At 34.7% G+C, this 24,152-nt stretch overlaps 1 protein-coding gene across 5 annotated transcripts; it reads right to left on the reverse strand.

Annotated features, from left to right (window-relative positions):
- Positions 1–5,019: 5,019 nt before the first annotated feature.
- Positions 5,020–13,499, reverse strand: LOC132610083 (phosphatidylinositol/phosphatidylcholine transfer protein SFH9). Of its 5 annotated transcripts, none has more exons than XR_009571004.1 (16): positions 13,111–13,499; positions 12,800–12,888; positions 12,418–12,718; positions 10,050–10,149; positions 8,956–9,222; positions 8,794–8,871; positions 8,602–8,703; positions 8,475–8,524; positions 8,273–8,372; positions 8,086–8,178; positions 7,906–7,998; positions 6,742–6,829; positions 5,730–6,109; positions 5,557–5,631; positions 5,339–5,475; positions 5,020–5,210 (listed from the first exon to the last, which is right to left on the reverse strand). XR_009571004.1 is itself a non-coding variant. In XM_060324338.1 (15 exons), exons 2-15 carry the CDS (start codon positions 12,804–12,806, stop codon positions 5,425–5,427), a joined length of 1,785 nt encoding a protein of 594 aa, XP_060180321.1. In that variant the 5' UTR covers positions 12,807–12,888; positions 13,111–13,499; the 3' UTR covers positions 5,020–5,424. The 5 variants fall into 5 exon arrangements, 3 of the variants coding, with proteins under 3 accessions (XP_060180321.1, XP_060180323.1, XP_060180322.1); XR_009571005.1 differs by having other exon boundaries at positions 5,306–5,475; XM_060324338.1 differs by having other exon boundaries at positions 5,020–5,475.
- Between the last annotated feature and the right edge of the window lie 10,653 nt (positions 13,500–24,152).

The raw sequence follows: 24,152 nt of genomic DNA on the forward strand, positions 1-24,152 counted from the left end.
GAGTTATCACACACAAAATAGGCTGTGGACCAACCAGACAGAAGTTTCTTTGCAGTTCTGGTTCCCTATCACCCCACCCACCTCCCATGATCAATGGCTCGCTAACATCGCCTACAAACAGAACTGTTGTACATGATAATATTACATAATCCTACCATCTCTCTATTCTTCGTTGTAAGTGTAATCATAGGGGCAAAGAAAGGCATCGAAGAAGGGATATGAAAATTCAAGAAGACAAGTGCAGTAAACAAGACAAAACAGGCAAATGATGTTTGCAAAGTCTAACAAGGCTTGGGAAATTCAGTGATAACCAACAAGAGGCAAATCCTTGTTCTCAAAGTTCAAAGAGCGTGTAAAAAGTTGCCAATAATCTTGCCTGTAAGGCAATGGTAAGCTTAAATCTAAGACCATGAATTGGGTGTTACATTTCTGAGTAGTAGCTCTCTATAGACATGTAAACATTTGTGATTCATAAACATAAATCAACAATGTTGTATTTTAGTTCTAATATTTTCTTTTACCTCGAACTTGCATTTGTTTTCAAATATCCAGTGGGAACAATTTAAAAAGTCAAGTGAATTGTATAAGAAAGTTTCCCAAAAATGTTGAAGGGAAATTGCGGAACAGTAGTATTTTGGAAGAGCCTTTTTCAGAAGGAATGGCTGAAGAAGTAAGCTTGGCATGAGAAGAAGCCAAGGCTTCTGACCTCTCTAAAAGCTGTGCTAGCACAACTCATTGGGCTTACCCTTGGTGATTACTTTTGTTAACTTTTTTATATGCCTCAGTTAGAGTTTTGGTGATTCAGTCTACAGGTATAAGGACGAAAATGTAGATTCATCCAATTATGTCAGTATCATTCTTCAACATGGAAAGAATGTCGTTGGTCAAAGTGATGGATCATAAGATGTCATAATGAACGCGGTCACAGATGTATCATAGTATAATTTGAACACTCGGTTCATGATATTCATGAAGGCAGGAGGGGTATTTGTAAGTCCAAAAGATTTAATCAAGAAGGTATATAGTACGGAAAGCAATCTTGAGATATTCTTCATCTTGACTCTCAACTGATGGTATCCTGCCCTCAAGTCTGTCTTAGAAAAGTAAACCGCACCTTGTAACTAGTGAATAAGTCATCAATGTGAGGCAAGGTATGCTTGTTCATGATTCTCACCTTGTTTAATTGTCTTCAGTGAATGCAATCTGCATAGAACCAACCTTCTTCATCACAAACAACATTGGAGCACTCAAAGGTGCACTAGGTTGTATAAAGTGTTTATCAAGCAAATCCTGAATTTGTTCCTTCAACGCCCTTAGTTACGCTGGAGCCATATGATATGGGGGAATAGAAATAAGTTGAGTCTCTGATGATGTATCTATACAATGCTCAATCTCCATCAGGGTAAGCTCGATAAATCATTTGGGAGTACATATTTAAAATCACAGACAAATAAAACACTATCAAGTGTAGCATTCTGCCCGAACATCACGAATTATGGTTAATCCCACACAGCCCTAACTAATCTTTCTCTGAGCTTTCATGCAATATATGATAGTTCCCTTAAGATTAGCATTCAGTGCTCTCCAAGTAGCACTAGTCTCTCCACGAATACCAACCGTCGTGGTCTTGGTGTGGCAATTGAGTGTCGCATGAAAAGATGCCAATCAATTCGTACTAACTATGATGTCAAATTGTCAAAGTCCACCATATCTAATAGCATAAGGTCAATCGAAGCACTTGTATCCTGAAAGATAATCAAGTAAACTGCGATGACCCTATCAATTATAATGGACTCCCTCACAGTAATTCAACCCACAAACAGATTAACTAAGCAAAGCAAGATCTAGATCAAGTATGATGCAAAGTATGGAGACACATAGGAATAAGTAGACCTCGATATATAAGTGTGAAGGTATCATCAGAACACATGTAAGTATATTTGTCATCACTGCATTTTATACACCTGCATCCTTCCTAGCCAAAGCAAACACTCAGGGAGGTCCCTAGCACGGTGAGTTCTTCGTCTAATCTTCCTGAGTGGTCTGAGTAGTAGTTCTAGTTGGTAGAGTTGGTGCCTGAACTGTAGCTAAAAAACCCTGTGGTCTGACTATGATTTGATAAAAAATAGTGCCTTGTGGACATTTCCCTAGCATAATGCCCCAACTTAAAGGAAACACTCCTTACCACCTATCTTTTTGCACTGACCATAATGCCTCATACCACATGAACCACAAGTAGGTGGTCCGGATTGAGATGAATCACCACAGCTCTACTGTTGTCGATGTTCTTGACGAGCTGGTGGTGCATTAAAAGAGGACAGTGCTGCTGACTGAGCAGATTTAGAGGATCCTCGATCGTGTGAACTCTTGTCCCTAGATGAAGCTCCATTAGAAGTCCCAGAATGGCAAGCCCTCTTTTTCTCTTTCTCGTCATCCTCCTGCCTTTACGTAGCCTCAATGCAAATAATAGAATTCATTGCATCAGTATAGGTGCCATTATGAACCTCGCTCGCTACCATAATCGGATCTTGCAATGCAAATTATCCATAAACCTCTTATCATTGTTCTCAGTAGGGATCAAGTAAGGTGCATATTGTGCCAAGATAGTGAATTTTGCTACATACTCATAACAGACATATCACCTTGATTCAAGTACTCAAATTGACATGTCATGTCATAACGCTGACTCTGAGAAATGAATTTGTCCATAAACAATGACACAAACTCACTCCAAGTAACCAGTGGAAGTCTAGTCTGTCTATCTCTCTGTCGAAGCGTAGCTTTTCTTGTATCATTTATAAGTACGATAGTTAGGTTTTTAAGAAGGGTATTTAGGTAATTCATACTTAATTTAAAAGTTCCAAGGCAGGAGACGAAGAGACAGTAAGTTCATTTTCAGACCATGGGTCATCGAAAGGATCGGATCGAAGAAGAAAGGTTAGGCACTTCCTAAAGTCATTTCAATAAGAGGTTGCTACTTTTATAATAATATTAATTAATATAGATATAGATAAAAGGTTCAGAGTACGAATATTAGTCCTAATTTTCGACCTTCAATTTGGACATCAAGATCTTAATTTTTCAAACAGAAAATAGCCAAATATGCCTTTAAAGTACTCGAAATTGAGAGAATACGCCCTTCATTAATAGTTTAGCTCACATATGTCCTTCCGTTTAATAGTTGGTCCAAATATATTATTAATGTAACTGGAGTCCCCTATTAACTTCATTCGGTTATTGGTAAGCGAAAAGAGCCAAATATGTTAAGATGTACAAATTTAACATTTTCTTTCTACTCGTGTTGATGCAACAACCAAAGCCAAGCACCAAATTCTAATTTTGAATGTAAATGCTTTAGCTTAAGTTAATAGTATCATTTTTTACAAAAATGATGTAAATAATATATAGATGTAACAAACGTAAATATCTTCTATGATGAAAATTATAATTTGTATACATTTTTTTGTTCTTTAGTTTCCTGACACTACAATTGTGTTCTAAATTAAGGACGAAACAACTTTTATCATGATATTATTTGTTTAAAAAAAGAGGCGGAGCTCGCATTTTTTTTTTAATTATAGTGTCTAAATGGATAATATTTCGCAATAACAATCATGAAGAGTTGATTTTAGCAGTGGAGAAACACTATTATAAAAATCCGTGGGGTTGAAAGGAGGTTGTCAGTCAAACAACTAATGTTTCACCTAGTTAAATTTGAGAAAATCGAATTTGATTATTATTCATGGGTGTTATTAACGAAGGGTATAGCTGGTCAATTTTGCATAAGGGTATATCTGGTCAATTTTGCATACTTTAAGAGGATATTTGGCCATTTTTTGCTTATTAAGCTAACTAGGTTAATTGGGGGCTTCAGTTAAATTAAAAATATCTGTGAGCTAAACTATTAACGAAAAGCATATCTACTCAATTTCGAATACTTTACGAGCTTTGGACATTTTCCATTTCTCAAACAAACTTTACATTATTAGGCAGTATACAACTTTTATAATTAAAAATGTTAAAAGGAGTATATGATAAGTTGTAAAAAATAATCCCGACTTCTCAAATAGCAGTAGTCATAGAAAATGGAACATATAAAAGAACTGGCTGTCCATGAAGGTTTGTCACGAACTCATAATTAGTGGTAGTAAAATTAACCTATGAAAATCAGATTTTTTCAGTTCGCTCATTTATGAAGTCCACTCATTTTGTCCCGTCCAATTCAGCCGATCTAAAAGTTGGTTAGTTTGAGCTAAATATGTAGCTAAGATTAACCCATGAAAACTTTGTAAAAAAAAAAAAAAAAAAATTTTTTTGTTGATATGTTACAATATGGAGCCCGTTTGGCTTAGCTTAAAAAAAAAGTGACTTATAAGCTGGTTTGACAAAAAAACAACTTATAAGCCAAAAAAAATAAGTTGGGATGGCCCAACTTATTTTTTTTGACTTATTCTAAGCACTTTTTTTAGCTTATAAGCTGGTTTGTTAAACACCTAAAAAACCAAAAAACAGCTTATAAGCTGGTTTGACCACTTATAAGTCAATCCAAACGGGCTCATGATCTTATAATAAGGTCGAACAGAGAAACTAAAATTTGATAAGAGTTGGACTTGGACAGGCAAGGTTATGACTCATTGTTTAGCCTATTTTAACTAGTTCATTTATTAATTCCATCATTTTGATCTGTTCAAATTCAGCTCAACCCAGCCATTTGACACCTCGACTTGCGGTATTTTGGCAGAAACCTCAAGCCCCAAATATATTACGGAGTTTTAATATGCTTTGGGCATTCCACCGGAGCTTCACACCGTACACAAAATCCACGTATAATTAACTGTAGTACTGAAGTTTGTCATCTTTGAGAATGGATTGTTGGGACTCCCTCTAAATCCACGTGGGTTGTTTCTATACTTGGTCACTTCAAAACCGAAAGTACCAAATCATTATTTTCAAAATATTGTTTAACAATTGGTTCAAGTAGACGTTGCTAAGCAATACTTCACAATTAATTTGAGGATCTCAGACAACAAATGTGTTAGCTATGCATTCAATTCGTCGTTGTTCTGTACAGCAAATATGTAAGTAATGTCCAGAATTGCTCACACGTCAATTATGTACAAATATGAATGTAATCCAACTATAACATCACACTCCCGCCTCTAAAGAAAAATGAGGCGGAGTGCAACACTCTAGCAAGCTTACTCAATAGCCTGAAAGAAACAAGAAAGAGATGACACTTCAGAGGGAGGGACGTGGTAAGGTATATTAAGACACTGAATGTGGAAACTGACGGACGTAAAATTACCCATTGTGTATATTTCCGGCATGGTCTTTTTACCTGCAAAACTTCATCTCGAGTATATACAAGAGTTGAATCCATATTGTTGACAAATCTAAAGCTCAACCTAAGCATCAATGCTGCCATCAGGTTTTGTATCGTGAAGGCCTGCCTCTCAGCCAACATGAGTTTGTCACCTGTTTGAAATGATTGTCAGTAATCTGCATTTTATAACATGTAAGCGGAGGTTTCAATAAGGTTTATGAAAGAAAGCTTACTTTTAATTTGTTCTCCTTCAAGGATTCCATGGATTCAGCAAGCTCTACTTGTTGCGATGCTGTCGCAAGAAGTGCCTAAAACAAGAAAATTTATTCCATCTGTCAATGATAACTAAATAACTCTGCAACTGGACAAAATGAACTTTATCTGGAAGCAGTGCATGGACCATTACTTTCTTCGTCCTCTGCAAGTCATACTCTATGAACTTTATGCGGTCCATTGAATCATGCAGCATATGCTCTTTTTCTGGAGGAATTGTGGTAGGTTTCTTCAACAAATCAGCCACCACCTCCTCTAAATGTTGCAACCTCTGACAGCATGGATGGAGGAGATCCTCCTTTTTTGGGGAAGAAACATTTTGCTGGGCAGAACTTGCACTCACTGATATCTGCCCATCTCCCAATCTGTTGGCATCATTGTTCTTCACAAAGAACCTACCCACCCCATGAAACAAGAAGCATATCCATGCAAGTGATTTGACCATCATTTCAATCATCAAGCCAATGATAGACTTCTCAGGCAACCTTCTTTGTATTGATACAGAAGTTCTATCTGTTGCAAAGAGAATAAAAATGATTAGATGTATGAGCCCATAGTGATGCTTCTTTCCACAACAAAGCAAAATTCTGTAGAAATCTTCTCACATAAAAATGGTGAGCAAACAAATCAGTATAGACAAGCTCCCTTTCCTCTTGAAAGTGAAAACGAAATGATGCACGAGAAAGGAAGATTTTGAGAAGGCTGGGTAAAGAACACTGCTTAAGTGTTCGTGTTTGGAAGGCTATCGGAGCTCTACGGCCAATTTTCAGCAATAAAATCAACTGCAGAGTTGGAAATGCGCAGAATACAGCCTTTTGGGAAGACAATTGGTTGGGGCAAGGTATTCTCAAGCTATTATTCCCAGGTATTTACACCTTAAACCAACAACAGAAGGGCAACACTGGATGTAGCCAGATTTGTTGAATTTCACAGCACACTCAATCAGTTCACAGGGATGAACCAGAATCTAGATCGAATATGGTGGCTGGGGCATATGTTAGAGAAACAAGGCAGTATGTCCAAAGTAAAACGTGAGACATTACCGATACCATGCAATAATAGAAAAATATAATCTGGTAAAAGAAAGATCAGTTGGCTAATACAAAATGAAACCCACTGATTGACCATAAAATCAAAATTCTTACTTGGAGAATTTAAATCTTCAGCTGCAAGCATAGACCCATAATCTTCTTGAACTAAGCTGCCAAATGAAACAGATCTCCTAGTTGGTACCTAAAGCAATCAAGCAGGAGACATGAATATATATTTTTTTAAACTTAGGAGATATGAATATATAAATATTATTATATTGGAGAAAAACAACAGAGAGCAATGAGCATATCAAATTTGAGGTGGAAATATTTAAACAAGTTTCTGTATTGTGTTGTAGATCACAATTGATAAACAATCTATGGAGAACCAGATTCTGCAGATATGATTATAGCCATCCTCCAGCACATAGGGCTTATGATTGCTATCAAATAAGGTCAGCATAGAGTACAGTAAAAAAACGAAAGAAAAATACTCCCTCTATCCCATTAAATGGTGACTACTTTCACTTTGCAGTAGTTAAAGGTAGAATATTTTTTTGATAGGTAGATGTTAAAGTAAAGTGCTTGAATAGATTATTATGTTTAATATGGTAGAAAAATATTAAAATAATAAGTTTATAATATGAAAAGGGGTTTGTTCAAAGGCAAAATTAGAATAGCGCGGGATGTGCAATAAGTGATGTCACCAGTTTAATGTATGGTTATTTTGTAAGATGTCACATCTACAGTTTCTTTTTTTCTATAAATGATCAGTAAGCAAAATAAGAAGCTACACTATTATTTTATATTGAACTGAATTCTAGGAGGGAGAGATTTCCTTTTGAGGGAAAAGGTCAACTTTTGGCCTTTTGGGAAACCAAAAGAGAAACTAGTTCATTTTTATTGGGGGTAGAGGAAGTATAATCCAAAGGGATACTCCTGCTGTGGCAAAAACAAAATCATATTTACAAATTCACAAGTATGATGCATCTGTCATATCTTTCTTTGCAGGGGAACTGTTTTGTGCATGATTGAACAATAATCCTTCTGTGCAAATATTTATTGCTAGAGTGTTCAGTTTTCTCATTGCATTCCCTTCTATAACACAGGAAAGTTAAGATCACACCCTAGCTAACTTGCTGGTCAAATAGCCAATGTATATAGCAAATGATGACGAAATGGCTTAGGAAGTTGAGATAACTATAGATGCGTTCTCAACTTGGCATAGATCAGATGCTGGTAAACCATAAAAGGGGCAAACAGAATCTTGTTACTCACTTTGTCAGAAAGTTGTTTTGATTGGGTGATACTGTAAGCAGAGACCCCCACATCCACTTCAGGTTCTGCAGAACCAATCTCGTTGTGCAGTAACTGAGCAGAGAATAACGGTCTCAAACACGATGCATCTCTAAGATAACTGGAAAGGCAGAACACAGTGCAGCTAAGCCGCTATAATACCTGTGGAGAAACTGGTTTGATTTCGATATCACTATCGGAGAAGCTAGTAATTCTCCAGGGATAAAGTGCTTCCCCATGTAATGCATGGACCAGCTGCAAGAGTTTTTGGCATGAAAAGGTGAGAAATGACTGACAAAGGATTATTACACAGAATCCTTAATATGATTTTTACAGACAAAGACCACACCTTCATCAGCTCTGGATCATTCCAGGGTCCTTTGTCAGACCTAAGACACCCACCTGGATTTGGGCACGAGCAGGTTCCTCCAAGAAAATCTGGCAATTGGCTGATCAAAAGCCAATGTACATAATGAAGGAATGAACACAATTTACTCAATAATCATACTTCTGAAATATAAAAAATGGCATTTTAGCAACCATTCATATACCTGGGGTCTATGACTTCTGCTAAGTTGCTCTGGAATTTGTTTCCCAATACCTGTTAATTTAACAGAGGCAACGTGAGTTTGACATCACCCTTAAAGATAACCATGCAGATAACGGAAGTTTCTTTACATGTATTTTTGCTGTTGTCCTTGGATCAAGAAATCCTTTTACAGTATTCCACAGAAATCTGAATCCATTTCCACCATTGACAATAAACATCTGGTGCAATGTCTGCAGAATAAAGAGGTTATTAGCAAAGGATCAAATGATTGAAAGGGAAACAAAATTTATTCATTTACTCCCAAACTGAAACTAAGGCACCTCTGGGTAGTTGTCGCCATCTATCTTTTGCATACGCATGACCAAATCATGGGCAAGCTTCCCAAAACTCCTCCAATTCTACATTATCACAGAAAAGATGTTGCATATTAAATATGGAAACTAATAAAGTTTAGGTTGAATATCAAGTAATTCAATACCGACCAGTCCTTGTACATCCAAGATTGTAGTAGATGAATCTATATGCCTCCTAGCTGCGATCGAACATGCTGGAAATTTTTCAGCAAAAGTCCTTTCAAACCCTTGGATGTGATACTTTAAGAACCTTTCTATTGTGGTAACATTCATAAGTTTAGTAGGTTCAAGCTTGCCAAGTCTTTCAATATAGATGGGCCGTCCCCCTTTGTCTACACCATGGTAACCATGAGGGTAATAACGCTGAACTTCCTCATATTCCTCATAGGCAAAATCCTAAACATTTCCAGAGTTTACATCAGAAATTAGACACCTAAAACACAAGAACATGTGCCAAAATTCAAAATTGTGAAAAACTGTTTGTATCTATGTATTCAAAATTTGGTACGGCAGGGAACACTAAAAGAAGACGCAGCAAGAGCATAGACGTACATATCTGATACTGTTTAAGACTTCAGTCCTTAGGCTTCTAAACAAAAGATTGCTGTAATTTATTCAAGAAATACTAAGATATAGTAAGAAGGGTAGAAGAGGGACAGCCCCACTGTCGTTCGACAAACTTTACAATAATTAGCATGAATGATGGAAGTACCTTTTTTTTCTGTGAAGAACATAAATAAATAGCATTTGGCTCTGAGGCCTTAAGGTCAAGAAAAAATTCCAGTTTAACATCAATTGTCGAAATCAAATCATAACAATGTCATAGCTCCAGACAATCTCCTCAGCCACTTTAGATAAAAGGTGGGGAAGGAATAAATACACTAAAAACAATGAAAAGGGTCATCAAATTAAAATTCTACGCTGCATAGGGATTTGATAGTTTCCAACTATTACATACAAAGCAGCGTTAAAAATTGGAGCACTTTGGTACATCAGCTCCTTCGAGAAGTTGCTATTGTTCTAAGGATGTCAAACAGTTACTTTAATCATTTTGGAAAACTAAGCTATAAAAGATGTCCAGAAAATGTTTCAGCAGGGAGCTTTGATAACGATTATACAAACCATCATCATTTGAGTGTTCTGATGAGCAACAAAACTTACCAATTTCTAGCAAAAGCAAGATACAGCAAGATGCACGCAAATCGTGTGCAACAGAACTCTACCTGTATAATAGTGTCTACACCTTGTTCTTTCCTCCAGTTGAGCATTTCAGACCACATTAGCATGGCCTTATCAAGGTCAAATTTCCTTGCTTTTAGGAACCTGAAATGGGAAGATGCTCTCAACATGAAAAAAGAAGCAGTTTGACTAGGGAAATTGAATCACACTGCCTAATCATGCATGAAAAAAAGAAGAACGGTTCTCTTACTAAAAAACATCTATTTTTCAAACTGTTGTGAAGAAAGAGTAGAGAAGAAATTAAGCAACAACCACGTGCGAAGAAGAATTGTTAGAGAAATAAGATTTGATGAACCAGAGGAGAAACAATTATGTAGAGGTGCTTCCAGAGGAAAGAAAGTCTGGAGCTAGGTTCGTTATCCTGTCTGTCACCACAGAAAATATGCTGCCATGAGAAAAAAATGAGATCTTTGTCTTTTTTGCTGTTGTATAAGCTTCTGAATTCAAGTTTCATAGTGCTACACAACGAATAGGTCTGTACCAAAAACTATGGTCTCAAAGCAACGGTCACCATAAAGAAACCTCCTACTGGTAATTGGTAGGATTTCACCAAAAATAAAAAGATGTAAACATGAAAAACTAAGCTTAGTTATCAAGCTTGCCAAACTCTTTTGTCTTTGTTGAGTGGATGCAAGAGTTTTGAAAATAAATTAACCATTGTTTTCCATAATTATTGCCCGATGCTTGAACTTAGAAAAGAGACCCCTAGCCAAAGTCTTTTAGTCTAAATACCTCAAAGAAGTCTACTTCTAATCCTCAAAAAGGCTAGGTCTCCAAATTATTCACTAGCTACATGAATTAGAATCAGGAAGGTTATGTGAAATCTTTGCAGGGAGATGTTTTAAAGTTACATATAAGCTACTAGGATTTGGATAATCAACAAATGAATTCTGCTTGTACGGATAGACAAGATATACTGATCTAGACAAGAAAACAACGAAGGTCAAGCATATGTGTTCCTTAAATTGATAAAAACATGTGCCCCAGACCTTAGGCGTGATACCCGAAGTAGTATGTTCATTCCTGGAAACAATCTTATAAATGGAGGTAAAACTCATTAACAGGTTTCTATTACCCAAATTCAAGACCCTTCCACCAACCATCTGTACCTGATATTATTAGGAAAGAGAGGTCATGCTTCTATAATAATAAAATAAAAAACTCCAGTACTCTTTTCTCTTGTTTTCATTACCTTAATGGCAGTAGAGTCAGATGATTCTTCTACTTCAAATTTCTGTCACCAGTCAAATTAAAAAAAGAGACATTTGTTATTAAGCTCGTTATTGTCTTACTTTCTCAAGATAAATGACCCTTCACGTCGAGATCCACCAAAACTAATTAAGGCCTTTTTTTCCCTTAAAATTCTACATTCAATTTCAGAAAGATTAAGCTCAGATCAAGTTGCCAAAAAAGGGAAAGGGACCGATGACATCCAAATTAATCCCCAAGATCATCAAATTCACCCAGGGTATTGGAGGCTTAAAGAACATGAATTTAGTTACAGAAGGAAGGAATGTTCCATTGCATCCTCCCAAGCTTCCTGTGCAGCTGCATTTCAAATCTTCCTTAGCAATATATTTACAACCCCCCTCAAACATGTGTACTGTAGATCAATATCAACATTTCGAGTTACAAAACTACACCTACTATGAAGGCTCCAGTAAAGTAACGCTAGTGACTATTGCCCCAACTGGATTCATTCCTGGAGCTTTATGGAAGGCATGCCCCTTGCATTGCAATCAAATTTGAGACTTTGCTTGCAGACGACACCTCCAAGAGAAAACTTGTGTCTTGATGTTTACTTTTTCTTTTGTTTGACAGAGAATTTTGTGTATTGATGTTTAAATTTTGAGTTAATGGTCAAAACACACCTGAACTACAACTATTTCGCGAGTTTCACACCCCAGCTATCAATTGTTTCCTTTTCCTACCTGAACTATCACCATCTATCCCTTTTCCTACCTGAACCATCACCATCTATATGATTAAAACACACTTTGAAGCTGACTAGGCCAACTATGAGTTGTTCCCTTTTCGTACCTCTACTATCACCATCTATCCCTTTTCCTATCTGAACTGTATTAAAACACACTTCGAAGCTAACTAGGCCAACTATTAGTTGTTCCCTTTTCCAACCCAAACTCTCACCATCTACCCAACTAGGTATGTTTTATACATAGATGGGTGACAGTTCAGGTAGGAAAAGGGAACAACGAATAGTTGGAATGTGAAACTCGCGAAAAAACTGATAGTTCAGGTGTGTTTTTGACCATTAACTCTTGATTTTTCTTTTATGCAACAGATAGCATTAAGCACGCTTAGTTTTTTCAGCTGAACTGCAAGTTAAGTTACCTCAACATAGTATGATAATCATCATGACGAGCAGGAAGGAGATCCTTTTCCATCAACGCTTGGCGAAATGAATTCACTGCTTCCTCTTCCTTCTCATCTCGAAAATCTTCAGTTGAAATGGAAGCAAATCGACAATGAGCAACTCGTTTACTAGTACGCCTTTTGAGCGAATGTGTTAGCTTTGTTGAAGCATTCATTGCCTTTTTTTTCAAAGATCTAATTCGAGTTCTTCTCTTCTCATCCTCAGATGCCTCAAAATAATATCGTTTTGTTCTTTCGTGATCGTGAATTCCAACAATTTCTATAAAGAAGCAAAGGAATCGATTCAAATTCTCGTAAATAGAAATATGTGCAGATGAATCCAAATTTGACACGTAAATACCTGGCATTATTATGCTTCTTAAATCGGAATTAAACCGTGATTTTGCGTAAAGCAATCCAGTTCTTCAATTTTTGAATATATCGTGAAATCTGCACAAGTTAAACATTTTAAAAAAAAAAAAAAACATAAAAAATCAACGCCGAAAACGTAACCTTAACGCGTAAATTTCAGATCAGAGAAAAACTCCATTAAGGATTTGGGTATTAAAAGCAATGAAAAGAAGAAGATCGAAACGAATAAAACTGAAGCATTGCAACGTTTTTTAGATGATTAACAAACAAATTCAGCTGTTTCTCGTGTGTATACCATACCTTAACACACACGGAATGTAGATGATCAATTGAATTCTCTCTCTCTCTCTCTCTAAGCTTGTATACAGTGTACGTGAATATATGCTAGGTAGCTAAAGCTAACTTTGCTTTCTGGTTACTCTCTCTCTCTCTATATATTTATAAATATTTATATTCGTATCAAAGTACGAATCTCGTGAAAGCGTCGATTACGTTACTTTCCGTTTACGAGGGACTATTTCTCTCACTAGGATATTTAATTATGTTTCTCTCTATATAGAGTGTGGGGCATTGGAATTGTCATTAAAAAGCGGGGGGCATAAGAAGTAGCGTAGGATGGCCGCGTCGGTGGTGGTGGTGGGGAGATGTAAGTTCCGCCACACGCCTTTTGGCGCCTGCTTTCTTGTCAGATGTTTTCACTCGTCTCGCCCAATTAAATTACGTCCCTGTTTGTTAGTCGGTAACGGAACAGACCGCATAGGAGCCCGACTATTAGCCTGCTTGGCCATGCTTATTTCCCACAAAAGTACTTATTTTTTTAACAAGTGTTTATTTAAAAAAAAAGTGAAGTATTTGGCCAAGCTTTGAGAGAAAATAAATGTTTTTTGGGAGTAGCAGAAACAGTTTTTCAGAAGCTAAAAAAAGTAATTTTTGCCCAAAAGCAGTTTCTCAGAAGCTAAAAAAAGTAGCTTTTGCCCAAAAGTACTTTTGAGAAAAATACACATAGAAGCACTTTTTAAAAGCTTGGCCAAACACTAATTACTGCTCAAAAGTACTTTTTAAATTAATTGGCCAAACACAAACTGTTTTTAGCAAAAAGTACTTTTTTGAAAAATATTTTTTAAAATAAGCTGTTTTTAGAAGTTTGGCCAAACAGGCTATATATCATGATTCGCTGCTCCCCGTAGGGCCCCACTCAGGAATCACTTCCTACCAAATTTTTTTCCATACCCAGAACTCGAACTCGAGACCTCTGGTTAAGGGAGGAATAGCCCGATCCGTTGCACCACATCCGTTGTTGGTGTTTTTTTTTTATATAAATCCTAGTATTTCTCCAGTTCATACTATTATTATTCTTTTAATTTTTTCTTAACATACATCTTAGGAAAATGCTTAACTAATAGCCTTAATTATGACTTGTGAGGGTAGACGTCTCAACTACTAGTTATCTTTTGTAAAATATTTCACTTAATTAATATTTCACTAATTGATGTAATATATAGTAAAAATAATAATAATAATAATAATAATAAACGATTTTTAGGATGTCCAATATTGATAAACAAATTAAGTGCGACGAGAGTTAGAAAGCTTTTGTTTTCCATAAAAAGAACATTATATGTTACCTAAATTATTATAAGTATTACTATTTTACTAGTGTTATTTTGTTTTTATAATGTGATTTTGAACATCGACTCCTTAACTTTTTATAATAAACCATTTTATCTTGAAACAAAATTGTGATGAGGCTTCTTTATAATATATCTTATATTTAATCTTACATAGAGTAACTATAAATTGTTCAATCAAAGTATATGATAACATAATTATTTGAATTATTATTTAAATCTAAACTAAATAATGTGAGCTACTCTCCCCATGTCGAAGAGAACAAAAGAATTCATAGGAGGATCAAGCATTTCACTTTTATTTGATTCAGACTTTTGTTTCTTCATTTTTTAGAAATAAAACTTACATAATTAAAAATTAAATAAGAAGTATTACTATGGATCAAAATTATAATTAAAAATATATAAACAAAAAAGGTTGTGATAAAAAAGTATTTGACACTGTCATGAAAATTCAACAACAGAGTATTTTCTTTTAATAGTTATTATTTGAATATCTATTTTTTCTTAAAACAAATCCCAGCGCCTAACATAATAGTACGGCTTTAGGTATACATCGTGGGTAACCAAAGGTCCAGGGCTGACTTTTTCATTTTTTGCACATTTCCGTTTATACCGTTCCGTCAAGAAGAGGAACTTTTCTTTTTCTTTTTTTATATTGGTCCAGAAATAAAGTATTATTCAAGCATATGGTGTAGGGGGCAGCCTCGTACCTAAATTATGCTTTGTTTCTGTAAATTCCACTTTCCATTTGTTAGGTGTCTGGATTTAATTATTAATTTTTACTTATATTTATGTGACATTTTCTCTTTTTCAATCAGTTTCACAACAGAATGACGCTTTAATATATTTAAAACTATTTAGTATTAGATTATGTATTTTATTCTCAATGATATGATTTATAGTACATAAATTTCATGATATGTTTAAGATTATAAATTTAAAAAAAAAAAAAAAAACCCTCAAACTGCACATAAAATGAAAAGAAAGGAGTATAAAAGAGTTTTAGTAAGGAAAAAAAAAAAGCTTTTGGGAAACGATCTTAAGAATTTTTTTAGTGATTGGACTATCTTTTGCAAATCTTGTTGGAAAAATAATGTTCGTGAAACTTTTTAATTTTCGAGATAATCTTGTTTTGATATAGAAAAATGAACTGTCTCTTAGACTAAAACAATCATTTTCAGTCTTGTAACTTTTTATAAAAGCTTATATTCAATCTATGCGAAGCTAGCTGGCTCCTCTTTTAATAAATCAAAAACCAATTGCTAGTCTCTTTTATCTTAATTTAAATTGTTAGTTTAGTAAGTGGAATCATAGATGTAACAAACCATGTGACGCAAGCGAACACTATAGCATGGTAAGATCTGTTAACTATCATATATTCAATATTTAAATTAAACAAATGATCGAAAATTGTACTGTAGTACTTGTTATCTCGTTGAAGCTTTTTCTTTTCTAGAAACCAGATAATCATTTATTGAAATTAAGAATTGAAGGATAATACTTTTCTGCACATGGGGTAGGTATCACTCTAATTATGGTATGTGCGTTGGATTCTTTATTTTTCAATTTATACCCTAAATGAAAAGGCAATTAATTGGCTCTTTTTTCCTTTGTAGGTCATGACTTTTGATAATTTTATTTAATCCTTCTAGATAGGCATAGAGTTGAATTCACAGTGTGAAGAGGGAAATAATGAAATATTGGCTCAAGTAGCTACAAGAACCGAAAAAAAAAAGTCACGAGGATGCCCACTTTCTCTTTTATAAGAAACAATTTTCAAAACCCAATATTTGTATTTTTTTTTTAAGTCTTCTCATTTTTCTCGCAAATATACATAGTTTTCCTCATAATTTAGAAATTTACATAGGTTAATTGAGTGTGGTTCAACTTAAATAGATATAAGTCTCCATTTCTCTACTATTTTCTATCTAAATAACAAGCTTTTTGACCAGCCATATAAAATTAATTGACTTAATGAAGTTATTAATTAGACAATCAATTTTTTTTTTATCTTTGATGGTTCAAAATTTGATGTGCTCTCTATAACATTTAGCGACCAAGCTCACTCTATATCTAATATTACCTCATGAAAGTAGAAAGATATTTTTTCAATTTCATTTGGCAGAACAATGAAATATAATTACATGATTGCAACGCATGTAATTATGGTTGCTTTCTCTTGACTCGTGCAATGCGAAATGGGTACTCGAGTATCCTGGATTTGGTCCCCTCGACCTTTAATCAATAGGCGTATTACTAGTGTTTGTTTTCCTGCGGCCTGCTGTCATTTACAATCAACTATTTATAGTATTTCATCCATAATTTAAAAAAAGAAAAGAATAATGAGATTCAAAATAGAAGAGTTGAGAGATTATATTTATAAGGTAAAATTGAAAAAACAATCTTCTTAATTTTTTGAAATAGAAAGAACAAATTTGAAACTATTAAAAGTATCATTACTCCAATTGTATAGATAAAAAAATAATACAGAAATAAAATTTGTTTGATTTTTATATACAGTGTTGTATAAAATAGGACAAAGAGACTACTTGTTTTATTAAAAGAATGATATATTCGGTTATACGCAAATTGATCCAAATGTGTCAGAACCAAGCTATCTATTAAGGCATTGTAATGTTCATTCTGACTTGATCTCTCTGAGTTATCAAGAATTTTGAACATTATGATTTTGTCCCCCCTGGACGTTAACCTAAAAAGTGTGTCGACAATTGAATCTTGAACTAGCTTTTATATAGTCCAACAACTATCCCCTTCCATTTTGATAGGAGATTTGCATTATCGAACCCCTCTCAGGTTCAACCACCATCAGTCTGTAGGTTGTTACACTCCTCTATTGGAACGTTAATGTATGCACTGAAGTTTGTCCATCGAGTCCAATGAACAAATCTGTGAAGTCAATTAGAAAAATGAACAATGCATGCCTTAAAATTCTGTTATAACTGTTGTATTCTGGAGGAGATTTAAAAAAAAAAAAAAAAAAAAAAACTTTAAATTTTCTGCATTTTATATTTTGGAGGAGATAAGTCAAGAAAATCCATTTCTAATATAAAGCTAAGCATAAACAAGGTGATGTGACATCTCTCTATGACCTAGAATAACATTATCTTTTTTCTCCTTTTTTTCAGACTTTCTCTCATTTTTAATGTGTTATGTATTAAAAAAAAAATCAATAGCCACTCTCTTAATTCTACTAATTACGCCTCTTAAATTCCAAATTAATTGCACCTTTTCCCCCTCCCTCTATAACCGTTTCAAAGAGAAATCTCTACATCTGATTAAATGAGAAATGGTGATCAGTGATATAAATATTTTATCATTTACTGTCGAATTGGTATATATGTGGCAGCAAAGGATAAGCTGAAAATTATTATATGACAGCAACAGCTATCCTCAAGTACAATTTTCTTTTCCTTCCAATTTATTTCTTCATATATATGCCCCACACATGCACGACTAAGAAGATGGAGGAAAAAAGGTTTCTTTCCTTCTCCTTAATTGGTCTCTTTGATGGACGAAGTCCAATTCTGGATGTACTTATGCTGCAAAATGTATTTATTTGTATACTATCTTATCATTTTTTTTATGTGTATAACATATGCAGATAATTGAGATCGTGAAGAAGAGGTACAAAATGAGGTGATAGCATCCTAAATTTAGAGTTAATAAGTAACTCTTTGCCGTGATAGACATGGCTTATAAGCAGGATCATAGGCCAATTTTTCTCCTGCTGTGATGGATTTACTTCCTCCATATGTTAAACAGTACTTTATGATATCTCTTTAACTAATATGTAATGTTACGCGGCGCCTTCTTTAGATGTTTAGAAGGGCGACGTAAAGCTAAGTAATCCGACTTCCGTGTGATCACTATCCGCCAACCTGAGGTCCCCTCTACACGCTAGACTAGACTGTCAGTGTCGTGTAGGAAAACCGTGTCGTCAACAATTGCAATGAGAGAATTGAAAACGAAAATTGCTTGTTTGTATTAACAGAGAATTGATTACAAGAGAGTTGGGGTGTTCGAGGGGGAGAGAACACCTTTGCAGAAGATTTGAATGCTTTTTGATTTCACCGACTATATCCCCCCTAATAATGCTTTAAAAAAAATAACCCAAGTTACAAGAGTAGACATAAGAAAGCTAGAAAATCATAATACAAGAACAGGAAGTAAACTACTCTATATTTACATCAAAAGTGACCTAAACTAGAGCAGGTCCATTACAGCATCTTCGGATCATGGCACTGCCGTGCGCACCGGGGTGCGGGCACGGTTGGGCGCGCTTGGGCGCAGGCTGTCGTGCGCAGGCGCTGGGGCGCTGGCACTGTCGTGCGCGCGCAGGCGCTGGCATCGGGCGCGCTGGGGCGCAGAGGGTCGGGCACTGCGCGCGGGCTGCCTGGCATGGGCACCTGGGCGCTGACTGCAGGCCAGCGTTGAGGGCGCTGCTTGCTGGTGGGCGCTTTGGGCAATGCCGACTGGTGGGCTCGGTCCTGAGCAAACGATGGGGCGACATTGGAATAGGCATTCTTGTCGCTTGGTGCGACCGAGACCACGGGGTCGTCCATGACACTGGGGCCATGGGGTGCGACCAAGGGGTCATTGGGCATGGCGGTAAAGCCACCCATGACAGTAACAAGTAAAACTTCAAAAGCATAAAGTGTACTTCTTAAGTCTTAATTTTTTTTTTTATGTTAGTTGCATTTGTTTTAGATAGAGTATGAAAGAATTGTGTGTTTTTTTTTCAAGTTATCTTTCTTAAAACGTTTCTCTTTTTTTCTACTTTTAATTGACAGGTTTTAAAGAATTTAGCAGATAGACTAAAACACAAGTAAATGATAAGCACGAGTTTTTAGTTTTTCCATTTGGCCTAATTTATAATTTTGATAGGCGACAGGTAACAATTCTGATGCGTACAAGAAATTTCTTTTATTTTTTCCAATTAAGTCTTTTTTATATATAACTAGTATGAAGTAAATTTAATATCCGTCTACACTAAGGTACCCCGCATTCAGTAAAATCCGTCAAAATACTTTTCATTTTCAAAGATGAACTATTAGAAGTAAAAAAAAAACCTTCTTAATGATTTTAAATTTCATCTCCAAACTATATACATGGCTCTACCTCATTTCTCAATTTTTAACATAACAAAATAGTATTCTGAAATTAAATTAGCTAACTCACAAACACATATCTCTTCTCTGTAAACGTATTATTAGCCTTTTTTCCTTAATTTGGGGAATAATTACATATATTCTAGCTTATTTATTGAATTTATTACAATCTAATGACTAATTCTTAAATTCATCCATTATAAAAAGTACTTTGTTAAGTTCTCTACATAAGTCTAATCTATTTACATACCCCATCGCGACAAGTTTGCATATGGGCGAGAAAGGAGAATATATGTCATGTGAATTTAGCGATAAAGTTTGGGATTACTAGAATGGAATTTGAAGAGAGAGAAAATAGAAAGGTGTACAAAGGAAAAGGAAAAGAACTACTAAATATTAGGGACTTTTATCCCATCAAAATCAATGACGAGTGCATTTAATTGATATTTTTTCTTTTTCCAATTTTTTCGGTTTCTTTTTATTTCCTTCTTTTAGCCCTTTTATTTTTACTTTATAAAGAAAGATGAAAAATGTGAATCTTATGAACAAGTGTCGAGAAACCATACTAATGAGTAATGGCCTTAGAGGCAGAAAAAAAAGGAGGTCAAATCTCAGGTTTACGTCCCAAGATTTTAAAATTACCATTGTTTCTTTTTCATTAACTTTGTTTTTGATATTCTACCTTTCCAAGTTCACATATACTAACTTCTTAAATGAGTTGTTTCATATTTGATCTAATTTTTTTATAGGTTCTCTTTTCAGAAATTTATAGAATATGTTTGATTAATAAAAAATAATTTTCTTTTATAAAAGTAATGACATTAGTATTAAATTTTATTTTAATTCTTTTTATAATCGGGCGAAGCGCCGACAAATACACTAGTTACTACTGGACCAGTAAATATTTGATGCAGTAGGCTTGAATCTCCTTTAACGCCTCAGCCTAGAAATATTTTCTCTTTCAACGTATTTTCACCATAATGACAAAACATAATTGTCATCAAGTAAAAAACTTATATTTGCTATAGAAGAATTGAATGCTGCGGGCGACCAACTTCCGTCAAAGTGACATTAATTAGCACCATTAGTTTATGGTTAGCGAATTAATTTATGAATTATGAGCATTTCATCAATCATCAGCAAAACATGTAAAATAATTGAAGAACCAATAGGCAATCAAAATTTTCTTTTCTTCTCTCAATGGAAAGGCCAATCAGATTTCAAAGATGCTTCTATTTGTTGTAGAATCACCACTTGATCCTAAAGTCAAATTTCCAGTACCTGAGACAAAAGAGCGGTGCAATAATAATCCAAAAATTGCTAGTTACTATAACTCTATTGAATTTAAAAAGAAAGGGATTTTAGAAGGATTGTCGGGCATGACATATTTTCTTCCTCGAATTCTGGCACTGAATATAGTCAACCGAATATTCAGGTTATGTTAATTAATTTAATGTTGTTTCATGTCTTCTGTAAATAAAAAACATGCACCTCCGCCGTATGAACTGTATACATTAACCAGGAGGCAACGTTACCAAAGACTTCATACTTTAATCATTTTGCTTATTTATTTACTTACTCTGTATTTATTGCAGTATAATGAGAACCATCCAGGTTCGTTCACACTAAGTTCCAAAATATTAGTAGTAGAAGGCAAGTTGAGATAGTGATACTTCTTTTGTCAAAATTTGAGATAGTGATTGCTAAGTCGGTTTTTTTGGTTCACCGTGTATGTTTTTTTCGAAAAATATGAAAGAAAGAAATAGACTTTGAAAGAGCAAAGTTCTTAAAAATTGTAAATTCAGTTTTGTACGTTACGTTTACGCAGGGGCGGAGCCAGCCCTTCGGGTGGGGGTTCGGCTGAACCCAGTAGCTTTTGTCCGAACCATATATTTGTATTAAAATTTTTGTTAAATATGTACAAATTATTAATTAAGAATCCAGTAACTTTAAAGAATTAGAACCCCGAACCCATAAGTTTCGAATCTTGGCTCCGCCTCTGCGTTTACGTGGATGGGTAATTCAGTTTGTTTATTTTCTTTCACTAATTATAGCGTATCCCCTAACTTTGGAGTGGGTAGCTTTGGGCCTTTGGCTTGGACTAATTTGAAGAAGGAAAGTTGGGTTAATACTCTTGAGTTAATTATACAAATGATCATCAAATTTATAGTAATTGCAATGCAAAAAAAGAATTAACAAATAAATTTGGTGACTTCGAAATCAACCTATCTAGTTTCATTTTCCATCAAAATTTTCTATGCTCTCAAGAACTGGGGAAATGGGGGAATAAATTGTGGCTTTAGTAGTTGGTTTTAGAGATATTCTAATTTTTTTCTCCGGAAGCAGCTATATACTACTTCATGAACAACATGATATGTCCAAAAGATCGATCCGCGTCATTTACAACTCAACTTGAGAATATCTTTTCCCAAGAAACATCTTGAACCAAACCAACTGAAAATTTAGCTAAAGCAATGCCCATAAGTCCCATGCCTTTCTTGGTCGGACCAACCCAACCGGCGATTTCTGACGAGTCTTTCTGAATTGGAACAGCAAGAAGCGCCCAAATCAGCTATATATTTGACACGAGTTTGCCGTAATGCTAAAACTATGGAAATATAGCATCCCACTTTTCTTTACTACCCAGGACTTCAATACATTTAGAAATTCGGTAGAAGAATCAAGTTTTTAGCATTAGGATTTCACACTTGAAGTTTCTAGCAACACAATTAAAATTTCTAAAAATATGTACAAAATCTAGATGATTAAGTGCTGAGGACATATGCAAAATATCTTCGCAATCAACATTCACATCCCACGCGGCTTTACTTTCGTTTTCAACATATCCACCACGCTTTTTGAATACGAATTGAAGGAGGGGAGGATGGAATTAAAGAGGGTAATGCGAGACTCGAAATAGGGAGGGCCTTTTAACTAAAACGGGTCGGGTATTTAATATTTTTGGGTTAGGGACAATTTGTTTAGTCTAAAAAGAGTTTTTAATGGTGAGATAATATTTTAAATCAGGTTTCCGTATTTAAAAAAAAAAAAAAAATCTAAGTTTTGGCATGTAGGATTTTCGGTAGTACCTTGGTTGAATCCCGGCGAAATGAATTCTTTAGTCAGTATAATGAGAGTATAGTAATTTAATAATTACAAAAATTAGTTCGTTCACATTCCTGCAATTGTGAGTGTGGTGACCATTTATGTAATTACCTCATAGTCTCCCTGTTCTTAAACTAAAAATTAAAGAAATAAAATAATAATAACTAAATAATTAGAAGGGATGGGAAAAGCATGTGATTATGGGTTATGATGGTATATATAATGGTCCTATATGTACTAATGATGTTCTTTATCTTTTTTGGGTAGTTGGATGAAAGAAATTTAACATTCAAAGGTTAATCAAAATGCCAAAAGATTTTAAACACATCATTCCAAAAGAAGAAAAAGTTCATGTTGCACGGATGTTTTTTCTTCTCATGGATAGTACTTGTTTTAGTGCACGAGTTTGAAAACTCAAAATTTGATAAAGGAACAATCGCTTGAAACTGAATTTGAATTTAGATTGTGAGTTATTCTTTTTGTTTTTCTATCAAATGTTCAATATCTATTTTGGGCTCTTGGCTAATTTGGATGCGCACAAAACCCATTAAATTAAAGAAGGAAGCTTTTCTACCAGATTTTTTTTCATATCAAGACTTAAGGTCTAACATTGAAAACTTTAGTTAAGAGTGATGAGATGGTAAAAATTATACACTAAATCAATAAATGTATGATATGTATTTTTACATAGAATTTTAGCACTTATTGGTTAATAAACATGCATTCTTAGCCAATTAAATCATTTAACCATAGTAAATTTATATAATTTCATGTAAACACTCATTATGTATTGATACGTATTTACCATGAATATCTATCCTACCCAAACCTTGGGTGATTGTAGTGTGTGGATTAGATTCAAGGTTGAGGAAAGCTTGAAATTAATAAGTAAATTTCACCATCAATGACCAGTTACTTGTCACAGCCAATAAAGAACACGTAACTATTTCTAGTCTTCGACATTAGTTAAGTTTTAAACTATCCCTACATGTTCAGCAAAGAAATGTGATTGTACTTGATAGAGAAGTAACCGGCAGGACTTACGAAAATGCTGGACGGAAACAAAAGACAACACTCAAATCAAGATAACAGAGATTGCCATCACTTGTCCCACGCCTTAGGAATAGGACCGTATGGTCTATTTAATTGGGTATGTATAGTTGTATACTTATATTGGAGTTTCAAATTTTTACATTTTATATTTTCTCTCGTTCCTATCTTTCTTTTGTTCATTTTATATTATTGACTTGGGTAAGTTTGTATACACATCACTCTCTCTAGATTCTTTTTGTGAGATTACACAATATATTGTTCTTCTTGTTGTTGCTGTTGCCCTGAGCATTAGAGATGTTAAAAATTGTGCTTTCTCATCTTGTTACTTGCCGCACATATTTAAAAATTGAATAAAGGGACAAATTTTTAAAAATATACAGATCAACATAAAATACCAAGCCTATGTAGCAATATTTTCATTTTA

The sequence above is a fragment of the Lycium barbarum genome, chromosome 9, assembly GCF_019175385.1.
Source record: "Lycium barbarum isolate Lr01 chromosome 9, ASM1917538v2, whole genome shotgun sequence".
NCBI lineage: Eukaryota > Viridiplantae > Streptophyta > Magnoliopsida > Solanales > Solanaceae > Lycium > Lycium barbarum.

Bases quoted from the DNA above. Each gene is read 5' to 3' on its own strand.
- LOC132610083 (XM_060324338.1), bottom strand. The intron at 8,872-8,955 runs GTCGGTATTGAA...GTGATAATGTAG, and splicing joins TCTTGGATGTACAAGGACTG to AATTGGAGGAGTTTTGGGAA. The intron at 8,373-8,474 runs GTATATGAATGG...GCTTTTGATCAG, and splicing joins GCAGAAGTCATAGACCCCAG to CCAATTGCCAGATTTTCTTG.